This window comes from Pyxicephalus adspersus, chromosome 5 (assembly GCF_032062135.1).
Source record: "Pyxicephalus adspersus chromosome 5, UCB_Pads_2.0, whole genome shotgun sequence".
In the NCBI taxonomy this organism is placed as follows: domain Eukaryota; kingdom Metazoa; phylum Chordata; class Amphibia; order Anura; family Pyxicephalidae; genus Pyxicephalus; species Pyxicephalus adspersus.
Window position 1 is genome coordinate 116,937,837 of NC_092862.1, and position 23,618 is coordinate 116,961,454.

The window sequence follows — 23,618 nt, forward strand, 5'->3', positions numbered from 1 at the left end:
TGGGTAATATAAATATCATCACTGGGAATCATACACATTACATTTTCAAGGGCAATACCATTATTTCCCATGAATATTTTTTTAAAGCCCAATATTTATTAGGCAGGGATAATTTACAATTGACACTGAAAAGTCAATAGGTTCATAAATTGGTTTATTGAATTTTTGACTTCTCAGTAGTTAGTATGGAATGGTCCACCCTCTCTAAATTGATATAGCAGACACTTATTATAGTGAATCCTGCTGTTGTTACCTTTGTTTGGAGCAATACAGTCTGTTCCAATGCAAATGAATACTGTATATGAGTGGTATATCTAGGGATGGGGTGCAAAGGAGGAAGTCCACAGCAGATTACTCTAATTTAGCATGCAGACATCAGCTTATGACCAATGCAGGTACAGGCACCCACTTTAGGGGAATATGTCAATGTGCGGTGTAAGGTCTCTACAAGTACTGCCAGTAGCTTCAACCATCCATCAGCAAGTAATCTCACACATATAGGGTGGGAGGGGAATGCTGCTCAGAACCCACATCAGGTAAGGTTATTTCTGAGGGTCATTATTACTGCCTCTGATATTATTTTTGAGGTTTAATAATACCGCCACAGGTTGTACGTTAAAGACCTTCTAAATCCATAAGTGAGCATGGTAAGTTTTGATAGCGAACCAATTCGTAAATTAATGCAAAAAGTGTACAAAAGCAAACTAGGTAGACAAAATACCTGTTTTAAATGTGCTTGTACACTGCACTACATCCCATTTTCTCTAATTGTTGCATTCTGCTGGTGGGGGGGGGGGGGTCAATCAAGTGTGATCATGTGACACCTAAGGTTTAAAGAACAATAGATGCCAGACCATTTCACAGCATCCCTGCAAGTAGAAAATATGGCTACAGGAGGTAGCTGTATTTTCTGTTCAAAAGTAGATTGTAAGCAATTGTAAGACCTTAATCTGTTAGCAGAAAACAAGCTTGGGGCAGTAATTATTGAAACCATGGATGTTAATTATGGGGTCTATAATAGCTGCCACTGATGTTAATTCTGTGGTTTATTATTCCCATTCCTGATATTAATTCCACGGTTTAATATTTCTGTCTCTGACACCAAAGATGGGATATATTTGACTCCCCTTTTGTTGTTCTAAAACAAAGCAAATCAAAGGGAGATAGGTTCCATGCTACATAGCACAAAGTAAAGCAAGATCCATTTTATTGACCTTTGCCTTTTTAGGCAATACTCTCTAAGGTGTGTTGCCTCTCCTTACCTTTAGGGTATCCTTCCTAGTTATTTAAAAATATGGAATTACTTATTACTTGAGTCAAAAAAGTATATTGAATCCATATAAAATAGCCCAGGCTCCAAGGTGCCTGCAGTGCACTTTCTGCTTGGAATCAATTAGATGTATCTGCGGCTGCTTTTTTAACAGCAAAAATCTTGTATGGGGAGAGGGGATTAAAAATTATCCATTTTATGCATACTAGGCCCACCATTGATATATACTCATAAAATTAATCCAGATGTGGGGCAAGACTTGTTTATTGGGATCACAAATATTGAGATTCTGTGAACGGGGCAAGGTTTGCCATAACCAGACTTTATAATAAAGAATATCTTGTAAAGAAATCATTCCGACATTCTAAAAGTCAAAGGGTGATTACACCTTCATATTCAATATACCATTTTGGAAAATGCTTGACTAGTGCAAAAAGGTCTCTATATGCACCAAAACTACAGCCTAATCCATGGCAATACCATGTCTGTAAGGCAGCTTCAGACATTCCTTCCTGATCTAATATAACGGAGAATGTGATAGTACAGGTCTGTAAAACTCATCTGATTGCTATTGATTTATTATCATAACCATGTACTGGGACAGCATGTAAAATGAAAGTCGTGTCTCCCTCCTGCATAGCTTAGATAGAAATGCTTATGTGAACCTGAGAATTGGGCCAGACATCATCTGCAGTCCTGTTATAAAAGACATAAAATCCTGCTATGGTATGTACATTTTATAATATTTGATATTATATACAGTATATTACATGCAACATTTTCTTTCCACAAGGTATTTTTCTCAGTGTTGGTCGGTACGTTCACACTTGGACAAGTTTCACCAAATTTAGAAAGTATTAGCAGTGCTAGAGGAGCAGCTTTTGAAATATACAAGATTATAAACAAGGTAACAAAAAGTAAAAAATAAATGCAGAATTATAATATTCAAAGTATTTGACTTTCTCAGTATCTATGTCATTACTTTGTTCTTATCCTACATATGTAGTAATATTTTCAAATCATATGGAAAGCTTTTTTTTTATTATTATTCTTTATAAATCATCAGCATATTATTTAGTGTATTGTCAGCAAATTATACCGTGTAAAGAGAAAATTACAAAATATTAAACCATCAAATGATAATAAGGTTCTGATATTAAAAACTAAAGAAATATTGTATGAGCTGGCTATTTTGTTGGTGCAGTCTTTGTTCCCTTTATATGATAAATATATTCATATATGGTTCGCTATATGTGAAGGATCCAATCATTGGTCCTATGAAGGATATGGTTATGGTTCTCTAAAAGTAAAGAGATCCAATCAAGATCCCCTATACGTGAAGCATTCAGTATTGGTTCTCAGCATGTAAAGGATCCAGTTATACTTTGCTGTTTGTAAAGAATTCAGTCAAAGTTTCCCATATGCATCCCATCCATCAGTTCCTTAATATATATATGTGATGGGTATGTTAAGAAATCAGTCGTGGTTCTCTGTAGGTGAAGGATCCAGATCTGGTACCCTTCATGTGAAAGATCTAGCCATTGTCTCCTTATGTGAAGGATCTGGTTATGATACCCTATATGTAAGGGTTCTATTCATGGCTCTTTATATGTGAAGGATCCAGTCTTGGTCCCTTTTATGTAAAGGATCTAGTTATGGTTTGCTTTTTGTAAAGGATTCATTCTTTCATTGTATTACATTGTATTCATTACATTACATTGTAATTTCATTCATTCATTCATCCATCCATATGTAAAAGATCCAGTTATGATTACCTATATGTGAACGATCCATTTGTGGTTCTCTGTAGGTGAAGGATGCAGTTGTGGTCCCTTAAAAGTGAAGAATTCAGTCATGGTTCTCTAAATGTAAAGAATCCAATCATTGTCCCCTGTATGTAGAAGATTGTATCATGGTCTCCTACATGTGAAGAATCTGGTTATGATACCCTATATGTAAAGGATCCATTCATAGTTCTATATATGTTATAGATTTACCAGGTGACCAGGGGACATCTGAGAATGAGTGTGTGAGTCTGGCATACTCATAATAATCATACCATTGGTCATTGTTATTTCTTCCTCCTCTCCTCTTTTTCATTACATGAATCAAATGAATAGTGTGGCTGCATACTGGAACTCATATTAGTATCTGACAGATCCAGTTTCCACCCTTCCATCCTCTCCCCCAGTTGGAAGACATAAATTACTTTAGATATTCACATGATTACCAATGTATAATGAAATATTATTTAAAAGCAATTTTGTTTTTTCAGCCTCGTCACATTGACAGTGGCTCCTCTGAAGGCCACAAGCCAGACAAATTAACAGGACATATTGAATTTAAAAATATTCACTTTGCTTACCCTAGTCGTCAAAATGTACAGGTATGTACAGGTATCTGTAACTATACATATTATTATATAAAAGGTATATTATTATATAGCAATTTACTTCTTGTATAACTCATTCTTATAGATCCTTACTGGCCTGAACCTAAAGATACCCGCTGGAAAGACCATGGCCCTGGTTGGCATGAGTGGCTGTGGGAAAAGCACAACTATTCAGTTATTACAGAGATTCTATGATCCACAGGAGGGGGAGGTATGACATGTCTTATGGAATTCCACATCTCTCTTTTGAGTATTTTAGAACATGTAACATAAAAATAGATGGGATGGTCTTTAATACTTTTGGGATCACTTTACTGTTGCAAACCAGTATTTGCTAAATTAGGCAGTGCCTCAACATGGACAAATGATTTAGTAAAATGCTGAATTTAATACTGTATCCTGCTCAGCTACATTAACCATTACAAACTAGCATGAAAAAAAATTAATGACAATGAGAATATTGTAGAGATCCAAGGGACATTGTGATTAACTTTATGCTACTGATAAATGTATAGTGTAGAACTCAAGATAGGAGTTCATGCTGTAAAACAGTGTAAACTTTAGAGTCGACCCAGCGTTGCATGATAAGTTGTTGGAAAGCAGTGGCGGCCCTGCATACAGCCTGAGCTTCAATTTCATGGACATTCATAGAGAAACACAGGAGTAATTTACTAAGACTAATGCAGATTTCTGCAGGCATGACAGTGTTATCTTAGATACTTTATAAACTAGCTCAGGTTTATGTTAAACTGATGATATTGATAGTTTTTTTAAATTCTCCATATTCAGGTCATGGTGGATGGCCAAGATATTCGTTCAATTAATGTGAAGTGGCTGAGAGACAACATTGGTGTGGTTAGTCAAGAACCAGTCTTGTTTGGAACAACAATTGGTGAAAACATTCGCTTTGGTAGAGAAGGAGTAACTGATCAAGAAGTTGAAAAAGCAGCCAAAGAAGCCAATGCATATGACTTTATTTCAAAACTGCCTGATGTAAGTTTTATGTTCTTTCTTTGGACCTGGAAAGCAACCATAACAAGGCAAAATGTGTGCCTCTTGTCCATATAAATATTTTCTTTACCCCCAGTTTCTCCAGTCCAGTAAAAAATGTATTTATACTGAACAAATATATAAAGGTCATGTGGAAAACTCTCTAGCTGACAAAGCCTATGAGGCAAAGTAACCTCTTTAATGAGACCAAACAAAAAAAGTATATTGCTTTTCTGATTAAGAATAAATGTATATGCCTGATATATATTATTTATATCACAATGTACAGAGAAAGTTTCTAATGAAAAACAGAGTGTTTTTTGGCAGTACATTTGGGTTTGCTAGTTGGCTCAAACATTCAAATAATTGCACATGTCCCAAATAGTGTGGAATGTAGAGAAACAAAAAGCCCATATGGTACATAAAATGTCTCTGTATCTGATGTGTTTTGCCTTTTGGCTTCTTCAGGGGAAGTAAAGACAGATAATGTTAAATGTACAGGTGTCTGGAGAGACCTGAAAAAGCCCTTGTTTTAAGGTATAGTTTTAGAGATAACCCGATTACAGCTTAGCAAAAAGATTCCAAGCTTTTTTGCAGGATGGTCAAAGGTTTCATACACGTGTGTGGCATGAATACAGCTCACAGCATCCACAACGTACATTGTTCCATGATTTAGCCCCAGTTTTAGTAAGTACATATGCATTTTGGTATATATATACCGGTATATATATATATATATATATATATATATGTGATGCAAATATATTTTAATGTCAAATTCAACTTTCAAGAAAACTAAGGGTCATGAGGCTTATACTGAACAATTTGGAAATCCCTGGTTTTATGAAACTACTCTCTTCCCCCAATTTTCTTTATGTATGAATTTGTCTATTTTTTTGGGATACCTTTAATCTAAATGACAAAACATCAAAAAGCCAGTTTGTCTATATGGTGATAGCTGTCCAGTTAAAAGCTGTTTGCATCCTAGCTCAATCCTGTACTTCTGGCCCTACAATGCACTGCACAACTAAGAATCTTTAACAAATATTAGGATTTTTGTTTAATATACTATAATTCAGACTGGACATAAATGTACATAATTATAACAAACAGTAGAAAGTAAGAGAGGTGCTGCATCAGAAAAGCCGTGTGACATGGCTAAATCTGTATTTAGCGATACATCACCAGTGGCACACTCATTTGGAAAAGTATTCCACTAAGCTCTAGGGAATTGCTCCCTCGCTGCCTTACTTGCCTCGCTTACAGTTCCACAGAGACTAGACTAGGAAATATTTTTGAAATCCTAGTGCTGGTGGCACACATATATTCTCAACATTTAGTGCTCTTCTTGTTAGAAACTTCACAAATGGAAAGAAAACAAAATCATAATAATAGTAACATAACATAGTAGAGCATATGGCATTCAGTTTGGAAACTTGATATGCAAACCCAAGCATGAACTTCTCCTATTTGGGTTCTTATCAAAGATCTTATCAGCTGTGCTCCTGCCTGTGCTGACTCTTAATTTGTTTTTTCTTCAGAACACCTCTATATTATGAAAAAGAGGAGGGTGGTTCTGCAGTCCTGTCCTAGGATGACACTGCTGTCTCTTCATAAATACAGTACAGTGAGTTAGTTGTAACCCTAAAACAGAAAGCGTGAAAGTAAACTAATGCAGACGGGACTGGCAGGACACAATATATTGTCCTTGGGTTTATGTACTTGAATTTATACAGCTATGCCACATGATCTTATGATGTATGCCCGGTATTACAGCAGCCCCATATATCCATCTCTGAGATCAATGAGAAGCAGAAATTCCAGAGGGAAATCTGACTGTATCTATGTTCTTTCTGCAGCAATTCAATACAATGGTGGGGGAGAGAGGAGCCCAGCTGAGCGGAGGACAGAAGCAGAGAATAGCCATTGCACGAGCTCTTGTACGAAATCCTAAAATTCTGCTTCTTGATGAAGCGACATCGGCCCTGGACATGCAGAGTGAGGCTGTTGTACAAGCTGCATTGGATAAGGTGACTTGATTGATATGTCATGTAAAAAGCAATAAACTGTGAAAAACATATTGGTTGACCTTGATACAATAGAAAGGCAAAACATATTTTCATTTTTGTGGCTAACTACAAGTATGCAAAATGCAAGCTTTCCTAAAACTTGGGATGTGTTAGCTTTATTTCCTATACAATAGTGATTTAGCTCACTTGTGCCTTTTAGGAGATAAATTAATATTCCATTTTGACATATTGTTCATGTAGGATGCTGAAACAGTGACAATATTTATCTAGATCTACTAGTAGTTAGTCACATACGACTAGGAGTGTAGTGGGACGGGCACACGTGGGCACACGTGGGCACACTGTGCCCTCACTTCTTTCAGGAATGGGCACATGTGCCCACTCCTTTTTTGCTAAAGAAATCACTGCAAAAAGTGGCCTATAGTAGCAAATTCACACAATCATGAATGATTAGAGGGTCCAGTCCAGCAGCACTGCAATAATAATTGTACGACAGTGTTGAAACTTGAATGGTAGGCTTGAAAAGAGGGACTGGGGGAGTGGGTACATGGTATTTAGGGTTGCAGCTGCTTAGTCACGGTGACCCAGGTTGTGTAGGCTGGCTTAGTTCCCCAATACCGGCCGATGTCTCAGTTACTCACAGACTGTTTAGTCTGTTTCGCTCGACTGGTGATTAACGATATCTAATAGAAAGATAAAGTAACTTTGGATTAACGTTTTATGTAATAGCATGGTTGTCAGCATCGAATAATGCTGTAAAACCCATGTCTTGTGCCAATTGTCATTTCGAGATACAACCAATATCAGCACAATGACAAGGTAAGGGCATGAACATCTAGCTAATTGACAGCTCTAAATCTGCATGTGTGTAACATCATTACTCACAAATAACACTGAACAAAAATTTTGCAAATCAAAACATTACATTTTGGTATTTGTATCTAAAATGCTCCTGGACCCCAGTGGGGGCTTTGTCCCCAGACCCCCATTAGAGCTCTCCCTGTGCACTCGCCATGGATAGCCTTTACTATTACCATGCCCCCTCTTCTTTTTTTTACGACAACACCCCTGCATACTACTGGACTTGTTTATGTAATGTTGAAGACATTTCACACTCTATTCAAGCTGCTTCATCAGTTCTACTAGTCTAGGAAATATCCCAGCATTTATATCCATAAATTGTAAACACCGATATCCATTCAAAATGGAATATGAGACTGCTGATGTTGATTTCCAAGAACAGGAGGGCAATACGGGACAATGAGGTGCATATTTTGGACAGTAGAGACAACTGGTTTACAAATCGTGAGAAAGAGGACATCTACATCAAATTAGAAGAACCATTTCTGAACAGGTATGGCTTCAACACAACAGGCCTGATTTATTAAAGCTCTCTCCAAGACTGGAGAATATAAACTATCATGAGACAACCTGGGTGATCCAGCTAAGAACTAAACCCGCTATACTCACCTGTCCCTAATCCATCACAGGGTGCCACAATCTTCTCGTTTCTTTTCTGATGCACCCGATCATTTTAATTGGCCAGGCCAGGATGATAAAGCTCCCAATCACCATGCAGTCCTGGCACACACATTGGAAGCCGTGTATTCTGCCAACTCATCCTAAGCTGCACATGCCTCTGATAAAACCCTCCCTCTGTGATCTGCAGTTGAAGAGGAAGAGTGTAAAACATAGGGAAAAAGGATTAGGCTCAGGGTAAAAGGTGTTTTTTTTTGTTTGTTTTTTGCGACTTGTACAGCACATCCTGCCTGGGTTTGGGAATTAGGATTTATTAGCACTTGAGTCCTGTGCTTAGGTAAAAACTTTTGTACTTAGTGTTTTTTTAACTTTTTTAAAAATATATTTTTCATATATTTTTATGTTTTTTTACATATAGCATGGTTTGTAGAAGGGTTTGCCCCATTGGCTTGATACAGTAATTTTCTTATATATTAAACAAAAGTTGGTCCAGTCATGTGCATTGTTAGTTCCATATCCCCAGCATACAGCATAATCTCTGGTGAGTCATTTGTTCACAATATCATAAAAACAATATTTGATAATGAACAAGAGAGAGCTTATCTAAGATGTGATAGTACATTTTTGATTTTGGAATTTGGTTTATGGCAAGATGCGTGGGTGCATCGTGCATCCCTTGTTCATCCATGGGAATGATCCTGGATAAATCACTTCTATTATCTTTTCGTAAACTGGAAAGTTGTAAAACAGCAGAAGCAAATCTGTGAATATTTCCAGAGGTCAAACAGTTTATGATGCAGAACTATAAAGTTTTCCAATTAAGGAAGAGCCCACATTTTGCCTTTTGTAGATTTATAGGTCTAACTTAGCAAGGGGATATGTTGGACCTCTGCAGAAAGACTTCTTCATCCTCATAAAGAGCACTCAGAGCCCTTATGTACAGTACGATGGCAAGAGACTTTTCTGCACAGGCTGTATATTGTAAAACTTTGAATTTTTGTTTTGCATGTGTGGAATTTATTTAGCTGCTTTAAACTAAAAGTTTAATTGGCCTTTACAATGTTAGCTGGTGTTTATTTGAGTTCTCTTAAGTAGAACACAAACAGATGCATATGGCTGTATGCATTTTGTTTATTGAGTGCGTTTTGAAGGGTAGCCTTGTGGTACATCATGGTCCTTGAACTTGAATGTGAACCTAAAAAGTAAAAATGATATATAATCATAACACATATACATTTATATTTTATATATTGCTCTTTTACTTAAAGCATAAGTAAACCCAAAACAAAAAACTCACACTTACCTTCAATCCCGCAGATCAGTCTATTCGTCAGGAGGTTTCTTCCATCGGGTCCTGCGTCATCCGGGTATCTGTCTTCGGCCCGGGAAGACTGTCTGCGCGGGTGCGGGATTAAGTGACGTAGATTGGGAAAAAGTTGCTGATCTCACTGCACATGCGTGGGATTGGCAATATTTTTCCTATTGATGAAAGGGCTCCTTCTGCGCATGCTTTAGATGTTCAGGCGTGCACAGAAGGAGCAGCTAAGAGCCTCCCAGGACGCGTAACATAGGTATCCCGGGAGGCTCTGTGCTCCCATTAATTCTTGATGGCCTGGGCAATCCTGTAGAAATGTGTAGTTTCTTTGTTATTAGTTAGCCACTAAATAATCACCTGCCTTTCCACTGGTGTATATTCTTGGCAATACTTTTTCTGCCTTTGATCTCTATTTTTCCTGTGTCTTTCAGGCCAGAGCTGGTCGTACAACAATAGTCATAGCTCACCGACTGTCTACCATTCGATCTGCGGACATAATAGCTGGATTTCATGGTGGGATTGTGGTGGAGCAGGGTTCACATATTGATCTAATGTGTAAAAAAGGAGTTTATTACTCACTTGTGACGCTTCAGGTAATGATATTTTATCATTTTATGTTAGAATATGATACACAACCATGTTTCCAAAAATATAGCAATGGACTATAGTATGTAAAAAATTGTAATAATCTAAATAATTTCTGTTAATTTCCACAATATTTTAGGGAACAATACAGTCTTGAAAACAAAGTTGTGTTTATTACAAAAGGGTAATTTGGGAATTGTAATTAATTGTAGTAGCCATTATGCAGATACTGCTTTGTTAAATACAAGTAAGGTGTAATTCTCATGCAGGCTTAAAAATTAAAAAAAAAATAAATTCACATAAAAAACAATTATTTAAAAAATTAATTCAGCTTAAAGAGATGACTACTTTTGCAGCCTGGACACATTACAGGATAAATGTCTACCAGTCCACCATGGTAGCAGGTAGATTGATGTTGGCTTTTATAGCTTCATTGAACTGTACACTTACCAATTATTCTGTACCTCCAAACTTCTCCATCATCCACTGTTTGGTTTTAAGGTTGACATTTTGTTGTGTGAATGAATACAAGCCATATGATAGGGGGGTTTCTAGTAATACTGAAAAATATTTCACTTAAAGTGTTTCTAGTAAAATGTGTGAAGTCCTAAACCCATTGTCAAGCAATATGGTGGTGAGTGTTTTCTTTACAGGTGGTCCTCAGGGGACAGGATAACAACTGACACCAACAGCCAATCGGAATGGTCATCACTAGATGGGTGTTGGTATCCTGTCTCCTGGCTTACAGCCCATTTTAAAAAAAAAAACAGTAGAAATAGTGGTGAGTGAGAAAGTACACAAGGAACAGCCGCTGTGTATATTTCAGGACATCCAAATGTTGCTTACCTTCCCAACCAAGCAGTACTTCTGTTGCAAGGACCCTGGCCCACATCCACAATATAAAATATACATACATACTTGCACATGCCACCTTACACTATCATGAGGTTCTTTGGAATGTACAGAGGGAAAAGTTTGTGCTCTAAAGCTTATGATATACTCCAAATCAGGGGTCCCCAAGCCCTGGTCCGCCATCTGACAGGTGGACCTTGGCTCTGGCTGGTGCACCCATCAGCGGGCTCAGAAGAAAGACCCTGTTTGGGGGGCACACCAGCCAGAGGCGCGGACCATGGCTCCCGGAGACGTCAAAGGCTCAGGGCAGTGGGCCCACTATCCCATCACAGGCCCAGATCTGGTCAGGAGTCCATGCATTTAGTGGTCCACAACGTGCAAAAGGTTGGGGACTATTGCTCTAAATGATCCATATAATACATAATGATATGCTCTAACTCTGCCCTATGACCCTCAGCTGCATTATGCTAGCATGGACACTGGGAAATAGCACTGAAATGTTGAGCTTGGACCCCCAAGCTGTTTTTCCACTATCTATGCTAAAACAAATAGTCTCTTTTTGAGCATTAGAACTTACTACCACCATTGGGGGCACTGGATTGTCTAGTTACTGTAAAATTTCCTTCCAGCACTAAGCTTTTACCTACTATAAGCAATTGCAATTACTTTTATAATATAGAAAATAATGAATCCAGGGCACTGTAGTAACATATTGTCTGGCATAAGGAAACAAATCAAATGGAGTACAGATATTTGACACTCTAGAAGGTGTCAAAACCTGCAGATTTTAGTTTTGCTCTTCTTCAGAAGAAAGATTGGTGATATGAGCAGCAAAACAGGTAATCATTCATTATTTTTTCTGTACTGTGGCCTTTTAGGTTCTTTCATCCATTCACAAAGTTGTTTCAAACAAAATTTCAGTGCACGTTTGAGTTTATTCAATCAGTATTTACCTTTTCTTAAGTCTTTAAACAATGAAAGATAATTGTTAAAAATTTGCAATGAATGTTCGTTCTTTGCTCTCAGCACAATCTAAATCAACACAATTGTGACAAATAGGAAGTAAATGTCATCTATTCAACATATCATATGTTCTATTTGACTTCTAGAACCAGGGTAAGGAGGAAGAAAAAAAAGGTTGTGAAAGAAGCTGTTTGGATAAGAAAAGTTCAAATTCTGAGTGTAAGGAAGATGAAAAAGAAGATAGTGAAGAGACATTACAAGCCGCTGAAAAAGAGCTGACACTTATCAGAAGTGAAAGTATTAAACAAGGATCTGGGAGGAAAAAAAGTCTAACAGTGTCAAGAAGTGATTCTGACAAGGAAAAGCCTGAGAACCAGAATGAGGTGTGAAAGAACCAACATTTATCATTTAGGAAATTGTAATTAGGACCAGCCGAACATAAAATATTAGGTTACCCTATCTAAAGAAAATCTAAACCAAGTCATTATAATTATACCTAAATGTATTTTAAAGGTTGTGCTTAATATTTTAAAACTTTCATTAAATTAATGATAAAAGCACAACAAATTGCACAAATCCCATTAAATATGTATTGATTATTATACCAAAATTGGAAATATTACAATGGATGAATTAATTGTTTTTGAACAAATATAAATTTGCCAAACAGAAGACAGCAGCAAGGTCTAAATACCATTATTTAATGTGTTGCTTTCTGCAATTAAATAACCTTAACCTGCATGACTTCAATTGAATAATTTAATTCTCCTTTCCTCGCTCAGGCGCAAGGATCATCTTCACCTGATCTTTTTCCTGAAGTTGGGCCTTGATTGGATGACATAATCCCCGCACATTTGCACAGGAGTTTATTCAGTCCTGGAAGGTCAACACATTTCTGCGGCTATGCTACAGGCTTTCATAAAGGGGACATTGCCCCTGAAATATGTTAGCCTTGCTAAGTATGGTTGGCTGCAGATGAAAGTCCCTGCCTTCCAATTGCCTTCCGTAACTGTCACCATAGGTATCTTTAGAAAACAATGCAGCCACTTTAGATGTGAACAGAGAGTGTCTTCATACATGTTGGAAGATAATAGCCGTTAAAATATATCAGAAAGGATAGTTAAAGCATAACTAAAGTTCAGCTTTGAACATGAGCGATCAGGCAGGTCTTTATTGCAGAAAAGGAATGTCCCTTACCTGACTTACCTGCCTGATCGCTGTATTCATCCGTCAAAAAAAAACTGATGAGCTGCACATGTGGGCTTCCCCTGTGGATGTCACATCATCTCAAGGTAGTCAGTCAAAATGGCCAAAGACCCAATTCCAGGAAGAAGATCGGGTGAAGATAGCGGTGCCTGGGCAGGAGTGAGGACAGGTGAGTGCAATTGAAAACTGAAGTCAGGCAGGAGGGGTTATTTTTATCAGAAGGGGCATTGTCTGTCCTTTCTGCAACAAAAGACTATGCTTGTTCTCATTATCATTATCTTCTATAATAAAAAACAATCCCAGTTATTTATTATAGACAGTATTGACCAAACTAACTGGCATCAAATTATCAGGATCTATTTTGCAGAATAAAAATGTTCTTAGAAAAACCTAGCCCAACCCATTACTTTTGAATGAAAAACTTTAAGTATAATAAATTAGGCCTATTCACAAAACCCCAGTCCACAGATTTGTTACTTATAAAGTCAGCAGAAGGTAACTGAATGTTCAGTGTAAAAGCATGTGGTAAATGCTGCCATCTAGTGGTGATTTACAAAACAAGCTCATTGTCATTTCTACCACCAAAATCACTGAAGTTGGGATGAAATGTTAAATATATACATTAAAATATGTTTATTATGTCATATTTTGTCTTCTAGAACACAGATGTACCTCTTGGAAAAATTCTAGCGCTAAATAAACCAGAATGGTTGTACATCATGATTGGAATCATAGCTGCTGCAATTAATGGGGGAATATATCCAACATTTGCTGTCATTTTTGGAAAAGTTATTGGTGTAGGTAACAGTTCCAGGAAAAATGTGATATCCATCAAACAGCTTTTTAGGAATTTGAAAAGGAAATCATAATTTAAAATTCCTTAACTGCAATCTCTAAATAAAAGAACAGTGAGCTGTAAAAACAAATATTACAGATTCACTGACAATGATATAGGGTGGCACCATCAGGAAAATGACTAGTGATCTAGATTTACATTGTTTATCATTACTATTGTGCTCAGCTGTACTTTGAACCATTTTGTACTTTTAAAACAGATAAAGCAAAAAAGTTATTGGAAACGCAATGTTACCTTTCCTTAACAAAAGACTGACATTTTCAGCATTTATTAAAGCAATAAGTATGTGCTATATTTTACGAAACACACATTTCTTGTTGCAATGCAATATATTGTAGTCGTCATTGTCGTGAGCCTAGTACATCACACACAAACTAGTGCATCCAGATTTTTTTTAACTGTCCCACGTGCAAGCCCTCAGTATTGAGATTTAGAGATCATTTTTAAAACAATTATATTGACTCTTGATGCATGTGATTCTATTTATTGTTTTATGATATTCTCCTCTTTTTACTTCCATAATTTACTAAGATTTTGTTGTTGTTGCTTTTGCAGACATTTCAGGAGCAGGACCCAGTCAAAAGGAATGAAAAGACTGCGTTATTATCATTAATCTTCCTTCTGCTAGGACTGATTAGCTTTGTAGTTTATCTTGTAATGGTAAGAAATAGCAATCACTATACAATATAATGAATATGTATATTATTTTCAAATCATTATGATTTTTGGTGAGTATACTTCACAAGTAGTTGTTGCTGGAGTTTGCCTACGTTTAATTGGCCTAAAAGACTTGGACTATCCGAATCCAAGCTTCAACTGGACAGCATACTGGGATCAAGAATACCGGTTAAGTAAAAATTGAATTTATTTTATTTTTTTATTTAATTTTTTTTCTTTAAACTAAATTTTTTTTTCAGTATTTAATAATATACTTCTATGAGCATGGGTATGGTTATAAGTATGTAAGTGTAGAGAAGGCTAAGGCTAAACATAATTTTCATGCAATCTGTTATCAACCAAAAGATTTTTATTTTAGTTCATATCTTTTTTCAGGGTTTCATGTTTGGAAAATCAGGAGAAAATTTAACCATGAGGCTGCGCTTGCTGTCATTTAAAGCCTTGCTCGGACAGGTGCGTAACTTTTAGTGCTTTCCTCAGCAAACACCACTGAGCAGTACCGTTATTTGCTGCTCATTCTTTACTCAGGATTGGCTCCCTCTCTTATCCAATCTTTTGGAACTTTACCATAGCAGGAAAAAAAATCATTCTCTAGGAGAGATAGGAGAGGCTTGTATAAAGCAGAAAATGTAATCATAGCTCTGGTTGGTTTACTACAGCATATTTGTCAGAGAAGAATAAAATTTAGATTAGGGGGTCCCTACAATTTTTAACTTTTATGACCTTTTAGGAATGGACAACTTCACAATGTAAGCAACTAGAGAGGACAGTGAGAGCGTATTTTAAAGTTCTTACTGCTTGAATTCTATAGTTTAATTTCCAACCTTAAAAAGTTTAGGTATTATTTTTGCCAGATTTAATCAACCTTCTTGAACAACTGAGCCCTGAATAAAATGCTACATTTAGAGGAGGTGTAACATGAACTGGTAAACTGTTCCATTGACATTTCATGCTTGCTAGTATTCTTTCCATTTAGACTTGCCTCACATAATTTGTATAATGAAGTATAGTGTCAGGTTGGGAACTGACCCTGTTCATGATAGGGTATGTACCAAATTTATTAAGCCCTTACAGGGTCAACCTTTTGTATGATAGAATCTCTTCCACTACATTGATTTTTAGTGATGTTGTTCTTAGGTGTGAACCAAAAGAACATAAATACATAGTATCTCAAGACTAGAAGCTGGTTATTGATTACCATCAGTGGGTACAAATTAGGAATTTGCCAACCAGATATTGTACAATGTGTTTGCTTCTGATCAGCCCTTCATACTTAAAAAAATCAACCATACAAGGATAAGTTTATTTAGTAATGCAAAGTAAAAAGGGCAATGCTAAGAAAAGGACAGTGGTGATGTACAATAATCCAATAACCATTGTTATGTTTTCTCTTTCATTGCTTTACCTGAGCAAAGATAGAAAATCATCATTTTCTTTCTTTATTTACTTATTAAACCGGAGTGTACAGAGGATTAAAAGTTTTCTATTGCTACTTGTAAACATTTGATGGTATTCACAAAATGAAAATGGGAATTGATGACCTGTAATCTACAAGGCTGTACCAATTTGAGGAAACCTATCTATAAATGAATATTATTCCTACAGGAAATGGGATACTATGATGACCATAAAAATGCTGTTGGAGTACTACTGACAAGGCTTGCAACAGATGCTTCTCAGATTAAAGGAGTATGTATCAGTGACTTTATATATGTTTAGTATTTATTACACTCAATTTATTTAAAAGGGTCAGTTCTTCCGACTGTTAAATAGACATTCTGGCTAAAATGTGACCTCCTCCTATATGCTTTACTCTACTCTCCCTGGTACATAATTACATATCTTTTTCTTTATGTTGTACTTACCATACATACTTCAATAAAAACCAATCTGCATATAAACGAAGGTATTTACCCCAAGAAAACTGGAGAACTGGATACACTAACTTACACTCATACATTTACACATGGTGCCTGATTTATTAAAGCTCTCCAAGGCTGGAGAGCATACACTTTCATCAGTGAAGCTGAGTGATCCAGAAAACTTGGAATGGATCTGGTCGAGGATTGAAAACTTTGCTAACATATCAACCTTGATTTAAAGATTAATTGACTTAAAGATTTAATAAATCAGGCACATTGTGTGTTATTTTTCCATTATTTAAATGAAAAAAAAATGAAATTACATGGGCTACCTCTGTATATTTTTTTTTCTATGTTTACATGTTAAAGTACTTCGAACTTTTGATTTCGATATAATAGTTCACTTAATCCTAATCTATTTTTTGTGCATGGTTGTTGGCCACCAGTAGATGGTACTGTGTCTTCATGTAAATTGTGTAATGAACTTTTTATTATTAAAGTGCATGGCAAGAGTTTGTTACACCCTTTACATGAGTGCCATTTACTGGTGTGACTAGAGTATAAACCAAGATTATTTTTTTACTGTAAATGTCAGGCAAAAAAATTAAGTGAATATTCAAATATGTTTGATAGGTTTTCATGCTTCCTTCCTTTATCCAAAACCGAAAGAAGTCAGGCCTGCTGTGAAGATAAATCAACGACCAACTTTTATACTTATTGCTCCAGTTGTGAAATCTTTGCACCTTCATAATGTATCTTGAACAAAACTTCACTGTCACTGTTTTTATTTAGGTTATTTGACATTAATACAGTAGGGAATGTGAGACTTTATAAACAGCAGAGAGCTGGAAATCTTGTCTCTGCAATACAGAGGATTTAGAGGCTAGTGGGTGATTCATTCCCCAACATCTATATAAAACTGAAATGTCAGCACTGGATTAACAGACCCAATAGCAATATTCAGAATTAAAGCTGCTATAAGTCATTTGTTGATCTGAATATCTAATCCATTAGCATAGAAAACATTAAAAAACAAAACTTTTCAGTTGTTGGTCCCTGTTGTGTTTCTTTATGTAAATCACTACATAAAGAATTGCTATTTTGTTGCCCCTTCTCCCATTCCATTGTCCGAGTTTCTTGGAAAATTGCCCATTTATTTGCATAACCTGTATGCCAGTAAAGGGCTATAAATACTTCCAATCTCTGTGCCTGTAGCTCCTTCTTCCTCAGTTAGAATACGAATAATTGTTTTAAAACCTCATTATTTTAATAAATTATCATTCAATACGAAAGGACTTTTCTGCAGATATAATAACATATTTCAGGTCAGGAATTTAGTACAAAGCGCATATGCTATGTATGACATAAGTATGATTTGCACAGCTCTTTGTGCTATGGTTGGGTACAAGGTATTTAAATTAATAAATTTGTACAGATAAGTGGTGGCATCAGATCATTGGGGGTTATCAGCTATGTGTATAATCAGTGGAGCAATACAATCACCATGCAGTATATGCTAATAGTTGGGAGAGACATTTATTTTTTAGCTTTTTAACTGAACTTGACCTAAGGAAGGAGCTGCTGGGGTGCAGACACCTCGTGGTGCATAAGTACTTGTTCTTCTACAGTTCGAACCCACAGTACAGTCTACAGTTGGAATCTAGTGAAGCCCCTTGGGTACCATGCCCAGGCTTTGTGTGAGACCTTGACTTTTTAAGGCACCAAGTCTTACCATGTGTAGTTAAACTGCCAAATACCAGAACTTTGTTATGCAGGGGATACAGGCAACTGACATTGGAAGAAGAAAAGAAGCAGCTAATTGCCAAGAATTGTGGCACTTGAGGGGCTTGGGACTTTGGGCTCGGGACCCAATATTAACGTAAATAGAAATCACATGGTTGGAGTCTCATTTAAGCATAATAATAATAATATAATTTTATACATTTTTTTTTTTAATTTCTGCAGCTTTCTTAAGAATATTACATAGAGACCTAGCAATAAAGGTCCTTGTAAAGGATAACAATGGTGTGTCCCTGTCTTCCAAATATACATTGTCACCCTTTCTTAAATGCTTCTCATGGAGGATACACGTGGTACATTAAAAAGGCATGGTCAATTGTTGCCACCATCTGGAAATGCCATGCAGCCATCAATGGAGTACATACAGACAGGATGTTTTATTATAATAATAAAAAAACAATAGTTTTTGATCTCCTGTGTCTTAACAAACTAGATGCCATTCATTTAGGGTTTACATCTGCTTGAACTCAGATAACATTTATTGCTTCACATGCCCTTCCAGCCATGAATGGTGAAATAAAGCTTTGGATGAAGAGTGCGGTGTCCCCTCTTATGTTGGCTAGTAATAGAAAAATTGTAATGTGCTGCTTGGAGATTTATTTACTTTAAAAGAGTTTGTCTTTCCGCCTTGTAGGCTACTGGGAGCCGACTGGGATTACTCACAATGACAGTGTGCACTCTGCTTGCCGCAATCCTCATTGCTTTTGTATATGGTTGGCAGCTGACACTGCTTATCTTGGCCTGTGTTCCGTTCCTGATTGGAGCCAACATCATTAGGATGAAGTCTATAGCGGGACACGCATCCAAAGATCAAAAGGCCTTGGAAGAAGCTGGGAGAGTATGTTTTCTTCAGTCTCACATTGCAGAATGTTATATCATCTTTAAAAGTGTCACTTAATTTGTGTGTGTGCACGCGTGTGCCTGTATTGTATGTGTATATTACTACACTGTTGTAAAAAAACACAAACAGTGCACAATTGTGTCGATGTTAAAGGAAAACTCTGCTTTTGCTTACAAAAGGTATATAGCCAATGTGATTTCTACACAAGCCAATTTGTATAAAATGTCTGAAATTTTCTTCTGCAATCTCTGGCTAGCTATGATATTCTGTAAAAACCTAAATGTCAAGTCCATACAGCCATAGGAAACAGGGCATTTTATACACTTTGTATGTCCATAACATATATACTTCTCCACTTCCTTAAAGGTCTCATTTACTCTTAAACCTAAATTTAAAAAAACAAAAAACAAAAAGTCACCAGTAGAAGTTACAATGTTACAATGGAAGTTACAATGTAACAATGTATCAATGCACATCCATAGGAAATAGGGCATTTTATACACTATGTATGTCCATAATAAATATATATTTCTCCACTTCCTCAAAGGTCTCATTTACACTTAAACTTAAATTTAAAAAAACATAAAACAAAAAGTCACCAGTAGGAAGTTACAATGTAATCTAATGTAAAAAAAATAAAATAAAGCACTGGCTCCTGGTGGGCTTCTTGTTTTAGCTCTACAGCTCTTTTGTCTTTGTATTTGTTTTGTATTTTTATTGTTTTAACACATTTTAAATCAAGACTAATGATTTCTACCTTTTTCTCTTGTTATTTAGATATCAACTGAGGCTGTGGAAAATATCAGAACCTTAGTGTCATTGACAAAAGAAGATGCTTTTTATGAAAAGTATAATGCCAGTTTACAAGGACCATACAGGTAATGGATTTTTAATGACTTGGTTTGGCCAAGTCATTGAACACCTGAAAGGTATAAAGATAATATATATAAAAGATAACTGTCTCAACAATTTGTCTTATATCCTATGGCTTCAGTTCACACTGACCTGTAGTATGTCAAGATATTTGTGCAGTGCTTCCTGATGGGCTGTATCTAAAAGTTGGCACTTTAACTTGTCATGTTAACAATGAATTTCAGTTGGCTGTCACAATACACACCTGTAGACCCCTAGGGCCATTTCAGACCTGCAAATGACCACAGAATTCTGTTGCGGGCTCAAGAATTCCCATTTGAGTGAATCATTTTGCAGGTGTAGTGGATTGTGGTACAGTTTCAATAATTTACTTTTGGATGCAAGGTTGCTTTGCCTCCACTGGAGGAAGAAATGCACTGCAGCCACAATAAAATGGAAATTAGTTTACCTGCAGTGTAGTTTTCCATTGCTGGGTACATAGCAGCAGTTTGGTATACACTTGGAAGTGGCTAAATCTATGGTTCTTTACTGCAACTATGAAGGTGGCCGTAGCCTCCTAGATCTTTGCAGGCTGCCAGCCCTCTAATGTAATAAAAAATTTCCAATTAAAATCTACAGAGGTTTGGGATGGTTTGTAGTAAAGCTCTTTTACTGCCATTGGGTGTAAATAGTTAAATGTGCATAGTCTGGTACTATTCAACTATTATTCACAGATAGAATTATGTAAATTGTCACAAATTTTGTCATGTTCTTTTGTTTTCATTCTAATAGGGATTCTCTTAAGAAAGCTCCTCTCTACGGAATCACTTATGCCATTGCACAGTCCATCAATTACTTTGTGAATGCAATAGTATTCAGGTTCGGGGCCTGGCTCATAGCACATTGCTTCATGCATTTCGAAAATGTTTTTGTGTAAGTATTTAACAGGTGTTTGTATAAGTACAGCAAACAGGTCTGGATACCTTCATTCCTTACATTTCCTTATCTGTTACTTTAGTGACACAACAATTCGGAAATCCAAAGTTTATCCTATGTGGAAAGCAATTATTTTTAATATATAAGGTTTAGAAAATAACCCTGTAGAGCAGCCTTTCTCCTTTTAAACACAGGGGAACCCCCCTTAAACTAGGGGGTCTTAGAGAACCTCTGTTATAATTACTGTATCCACAGCTCACAGTACATTCATGTGGTGGTCGATAGGAAGAATTTCTCATTGCTGACCAATGGAAAGAAGGTCACCTTTACAAATAGCCATAAAAGACAATATTGGTCTTAGTTAAACTGATCTGAGAGCCACACATTGGTCATTTACAGTACATATGTACAGTTTACCTAGTGTTTTGATTTAAACACTTTTGGCCTTTGCACTGCACTGCCTGGTTTAGCATCTCATGTCACCGGATGAAGAATCTGTTTGGTCCAGCGAGACATATAAGGCTGTAATACTGGATCATGAAATAATAGTAATTTAAATATGAAGTTTATTGCTAAGTGTGTTTAACTGGTTGACAGAATCACAACCTACATTTGGTAGATATTTTTTTTTTTTGAAAAGTTTGTTTAGCTGTTTGGCTGGAAGCTTATCTACTCAACAGCTGCCTTCAAATCTGTGACATAACAGTATGCTCCTGTCTATGAGTGGCTATAAATCTACGTAATTGCATCTTTTGGGGGTAATGCAGGCTTGTGGTCATGTTGTCATTGGGCAGCTAATATAATGTATTAGTAATCAACAACCAATCAATTTAGCCCCAGGTCATATGATCCCATTAGAGCAGGAGGCAGTCAAAGTAGTAACATTAAAGGTCTTTTTAACAACATTATTACATCTAAACATGCTGATCCTTCTAAGATTGTAAAATTCCTTTTAAAGCGATCAATATCAGAATAAAAGTTTGTAAAAAGAATTGTGACATTTACAAGAAATGGCCTCAACTGGTATTAAAAATGCTAGCCATACTTAAAGTAGAACTAAACTAAGAATAAAAAAAATCACACTTACCTTTATTTCTGCAGATTCCTCTTCCCTTTATCCGGTCCCACTCTGTCCTGGAAATCTCCTTCATCTTCCTCCATCTTCTTCCTTCTCCTGGCTGCGTCATCTGATCTCGCACTGTGCAGGTGTGAGATTGGGTGACGTAGCCTGCTGTAAAGGGGAAAAAAAGCGTGCCAATCTCATTGGGCATGTGTGAGATCAGCATCTCTTTCCCCTCAATGTAGGAAAATGCCCCTTCTGCGCATGCCTGAGTTTGGGCATGCGTTTAGGGAGCAGTTAGGATCCAGCCAGTCTTTCTGCCCATTTTTTTACTTACCACTGTGGACCCTCATCCCCATTATCTACCCTGTGACCTTTGTCAGTAAGTGGGGTAAAACTCCAACAGTTTTGAGTTGCCATTAAAGCACTATGTGTTGTCAAGGAGGACACCTGTTCCAAAGAGAATTTTCTGGGAAAACAATTTTATTCACTTTCAGAGATTTCCTGTAGTAACATTTTAGTACATGAAATTAAAAGAAATATCCCTAGCGGTGTACAGACATTGTAGGATAGTCTGATAGGGTTTTCGTCACTTTAATATGCTTTATGCTCACCCATGTACAGGAACTGGCAACAATCACATGGCTGTGGGGTGGCCTCTGACTATTTACGCGTGGTTTATACAACCCCTAATAGATATTGTATTTCGGGGTAAGGGCCTATCTCCTTTCCCATTACATGTGTGTTTATAGGCTGAACAAGCAATAGTTTTCCCATGATGTGGTTGGATTATACATGCTGGCAGATATAAACTCCAAAGTCTATGATTACTGTTGGCTACTAAAGCTGCCACACAGAAGTGGTTCCATTTATGGTTGACTATTAAATTGTGGTTTCTTTTTATGTGTTTTTGTAGAGTATTTTCATCTATAATATTTGCAGCTATGAGTGTGGGGCAATCTAATTCCTTTGCACCAGATTTTGGAAAAGCAAAGACATCAGCTCAACGTATTTTTCAGCTTCTAGACAGAAAACCAGCCATCGACAGCTACAGTGAAGATGGAAATACTTTGGTAAACAAATTTCATATTGTATGTCTACTTCAATTAAAGTAAGTTCTACCAGATACTCATATTATCATAGTATGGAAATACCAATGTTCCCTGGTGGAAAATCACTTTCTGCTATTAAAACACACGGAATCCGAAGATTATCCACCAAAGAATATTTCAGTGAATGTCAGATTCACTGCTTTTTAAATAGATCAGAGAGAAATATTTATATTGTGTTTTTTTGTATTTATTGTTATTCATAGTTTTAAGACTTAAGGGTTTATTGTCAGCATAGGTCATTGTTAAGATTTTATTTTCAGGTTTTTATTTTCACACACCCTCCCACTGGGCACCATTGTTCTCCAACAAGCCCCACTGGAAAAATTGCGAAGTCCAGGAGAGGGGAAGTCAGACTGAGCTGGCAACATTGCTTGTTCTTTTACTTTAATATATTCCTTAAATTTGATGCCATACTCCAAGTTCTGGTTTCTCAATCAACTTTATTGGTCACAACAAAATGTAAACAAATTCTTTTGACACATTTCTCTCTGGAAATCAGTTGTAGGGTTAGATATCTGTGCTAGGTTTGTAAACAAGTT

The 23,618-nt window shown here is 36.5% G+C and overlaps 1 protein-coding gene across 1 annotated transcript in view; it reads left to right on the forward strand.

Moving 5' to 3' along the window:
- LOC140331491 (ATP-dependent translocase ABCB1-like) overlaps positions 1-23,618 on the forward strand; it is a 42,818-nt gene that overhangs the window by 11,562 nt on the left and 7,638 nt on the right. The window contains exons 11-25 of the mRNA XM_072412549.1: positions 2,064-2,177; positions 3,546-3,656; positions 3,748-3,873; positions 4,452-4,655; positions 6,512-6,682; positions 9,908-10,069; positions 12,023-12,259; positions 13,742-13,879; positions 14,494-14,598; positions 14,992-15,069; positions 16,222-16,305; positions 18,913-19,116; positions 19,897-19,997; positions 20,764-20,904; positions 22,884-23,040. Coding sequence (XP_072268650.1) covers positions 2,064-2,177; positions 3,546-3,656; positions 3,748-3,873; positions 4,452-4,655; positions 6,512-6,682; positions 9,908-10,069; positions 12,023-12,259; positions 13,742-13,879; positions 14,494-14,598; positions 14,992-15,069; positions 16,222-16,305; positions 18,913-19,116; positions 19,897-19,997; positions 20,764-20,904; positions 22,884-23,040 — 2,133 coding nt within the window. The remainder of the gene's footprint in view (positions 1-2,063; positions 2,178-3,545; positions 3,657-3,747; positions 3,874-4,451; positions 4,656-6,511; positions 6,683-9,907; positions 10,070-12,022; positions 12,260-13,741; positions 13,880-14,493; positions 14,599-14,991; positions 15,070-16,221; positions 16,306-18,912; positions 19,117-19,896; positions 19,998-20,763; positions 20,905-22,883; positions 23,041-23,618) is intronic.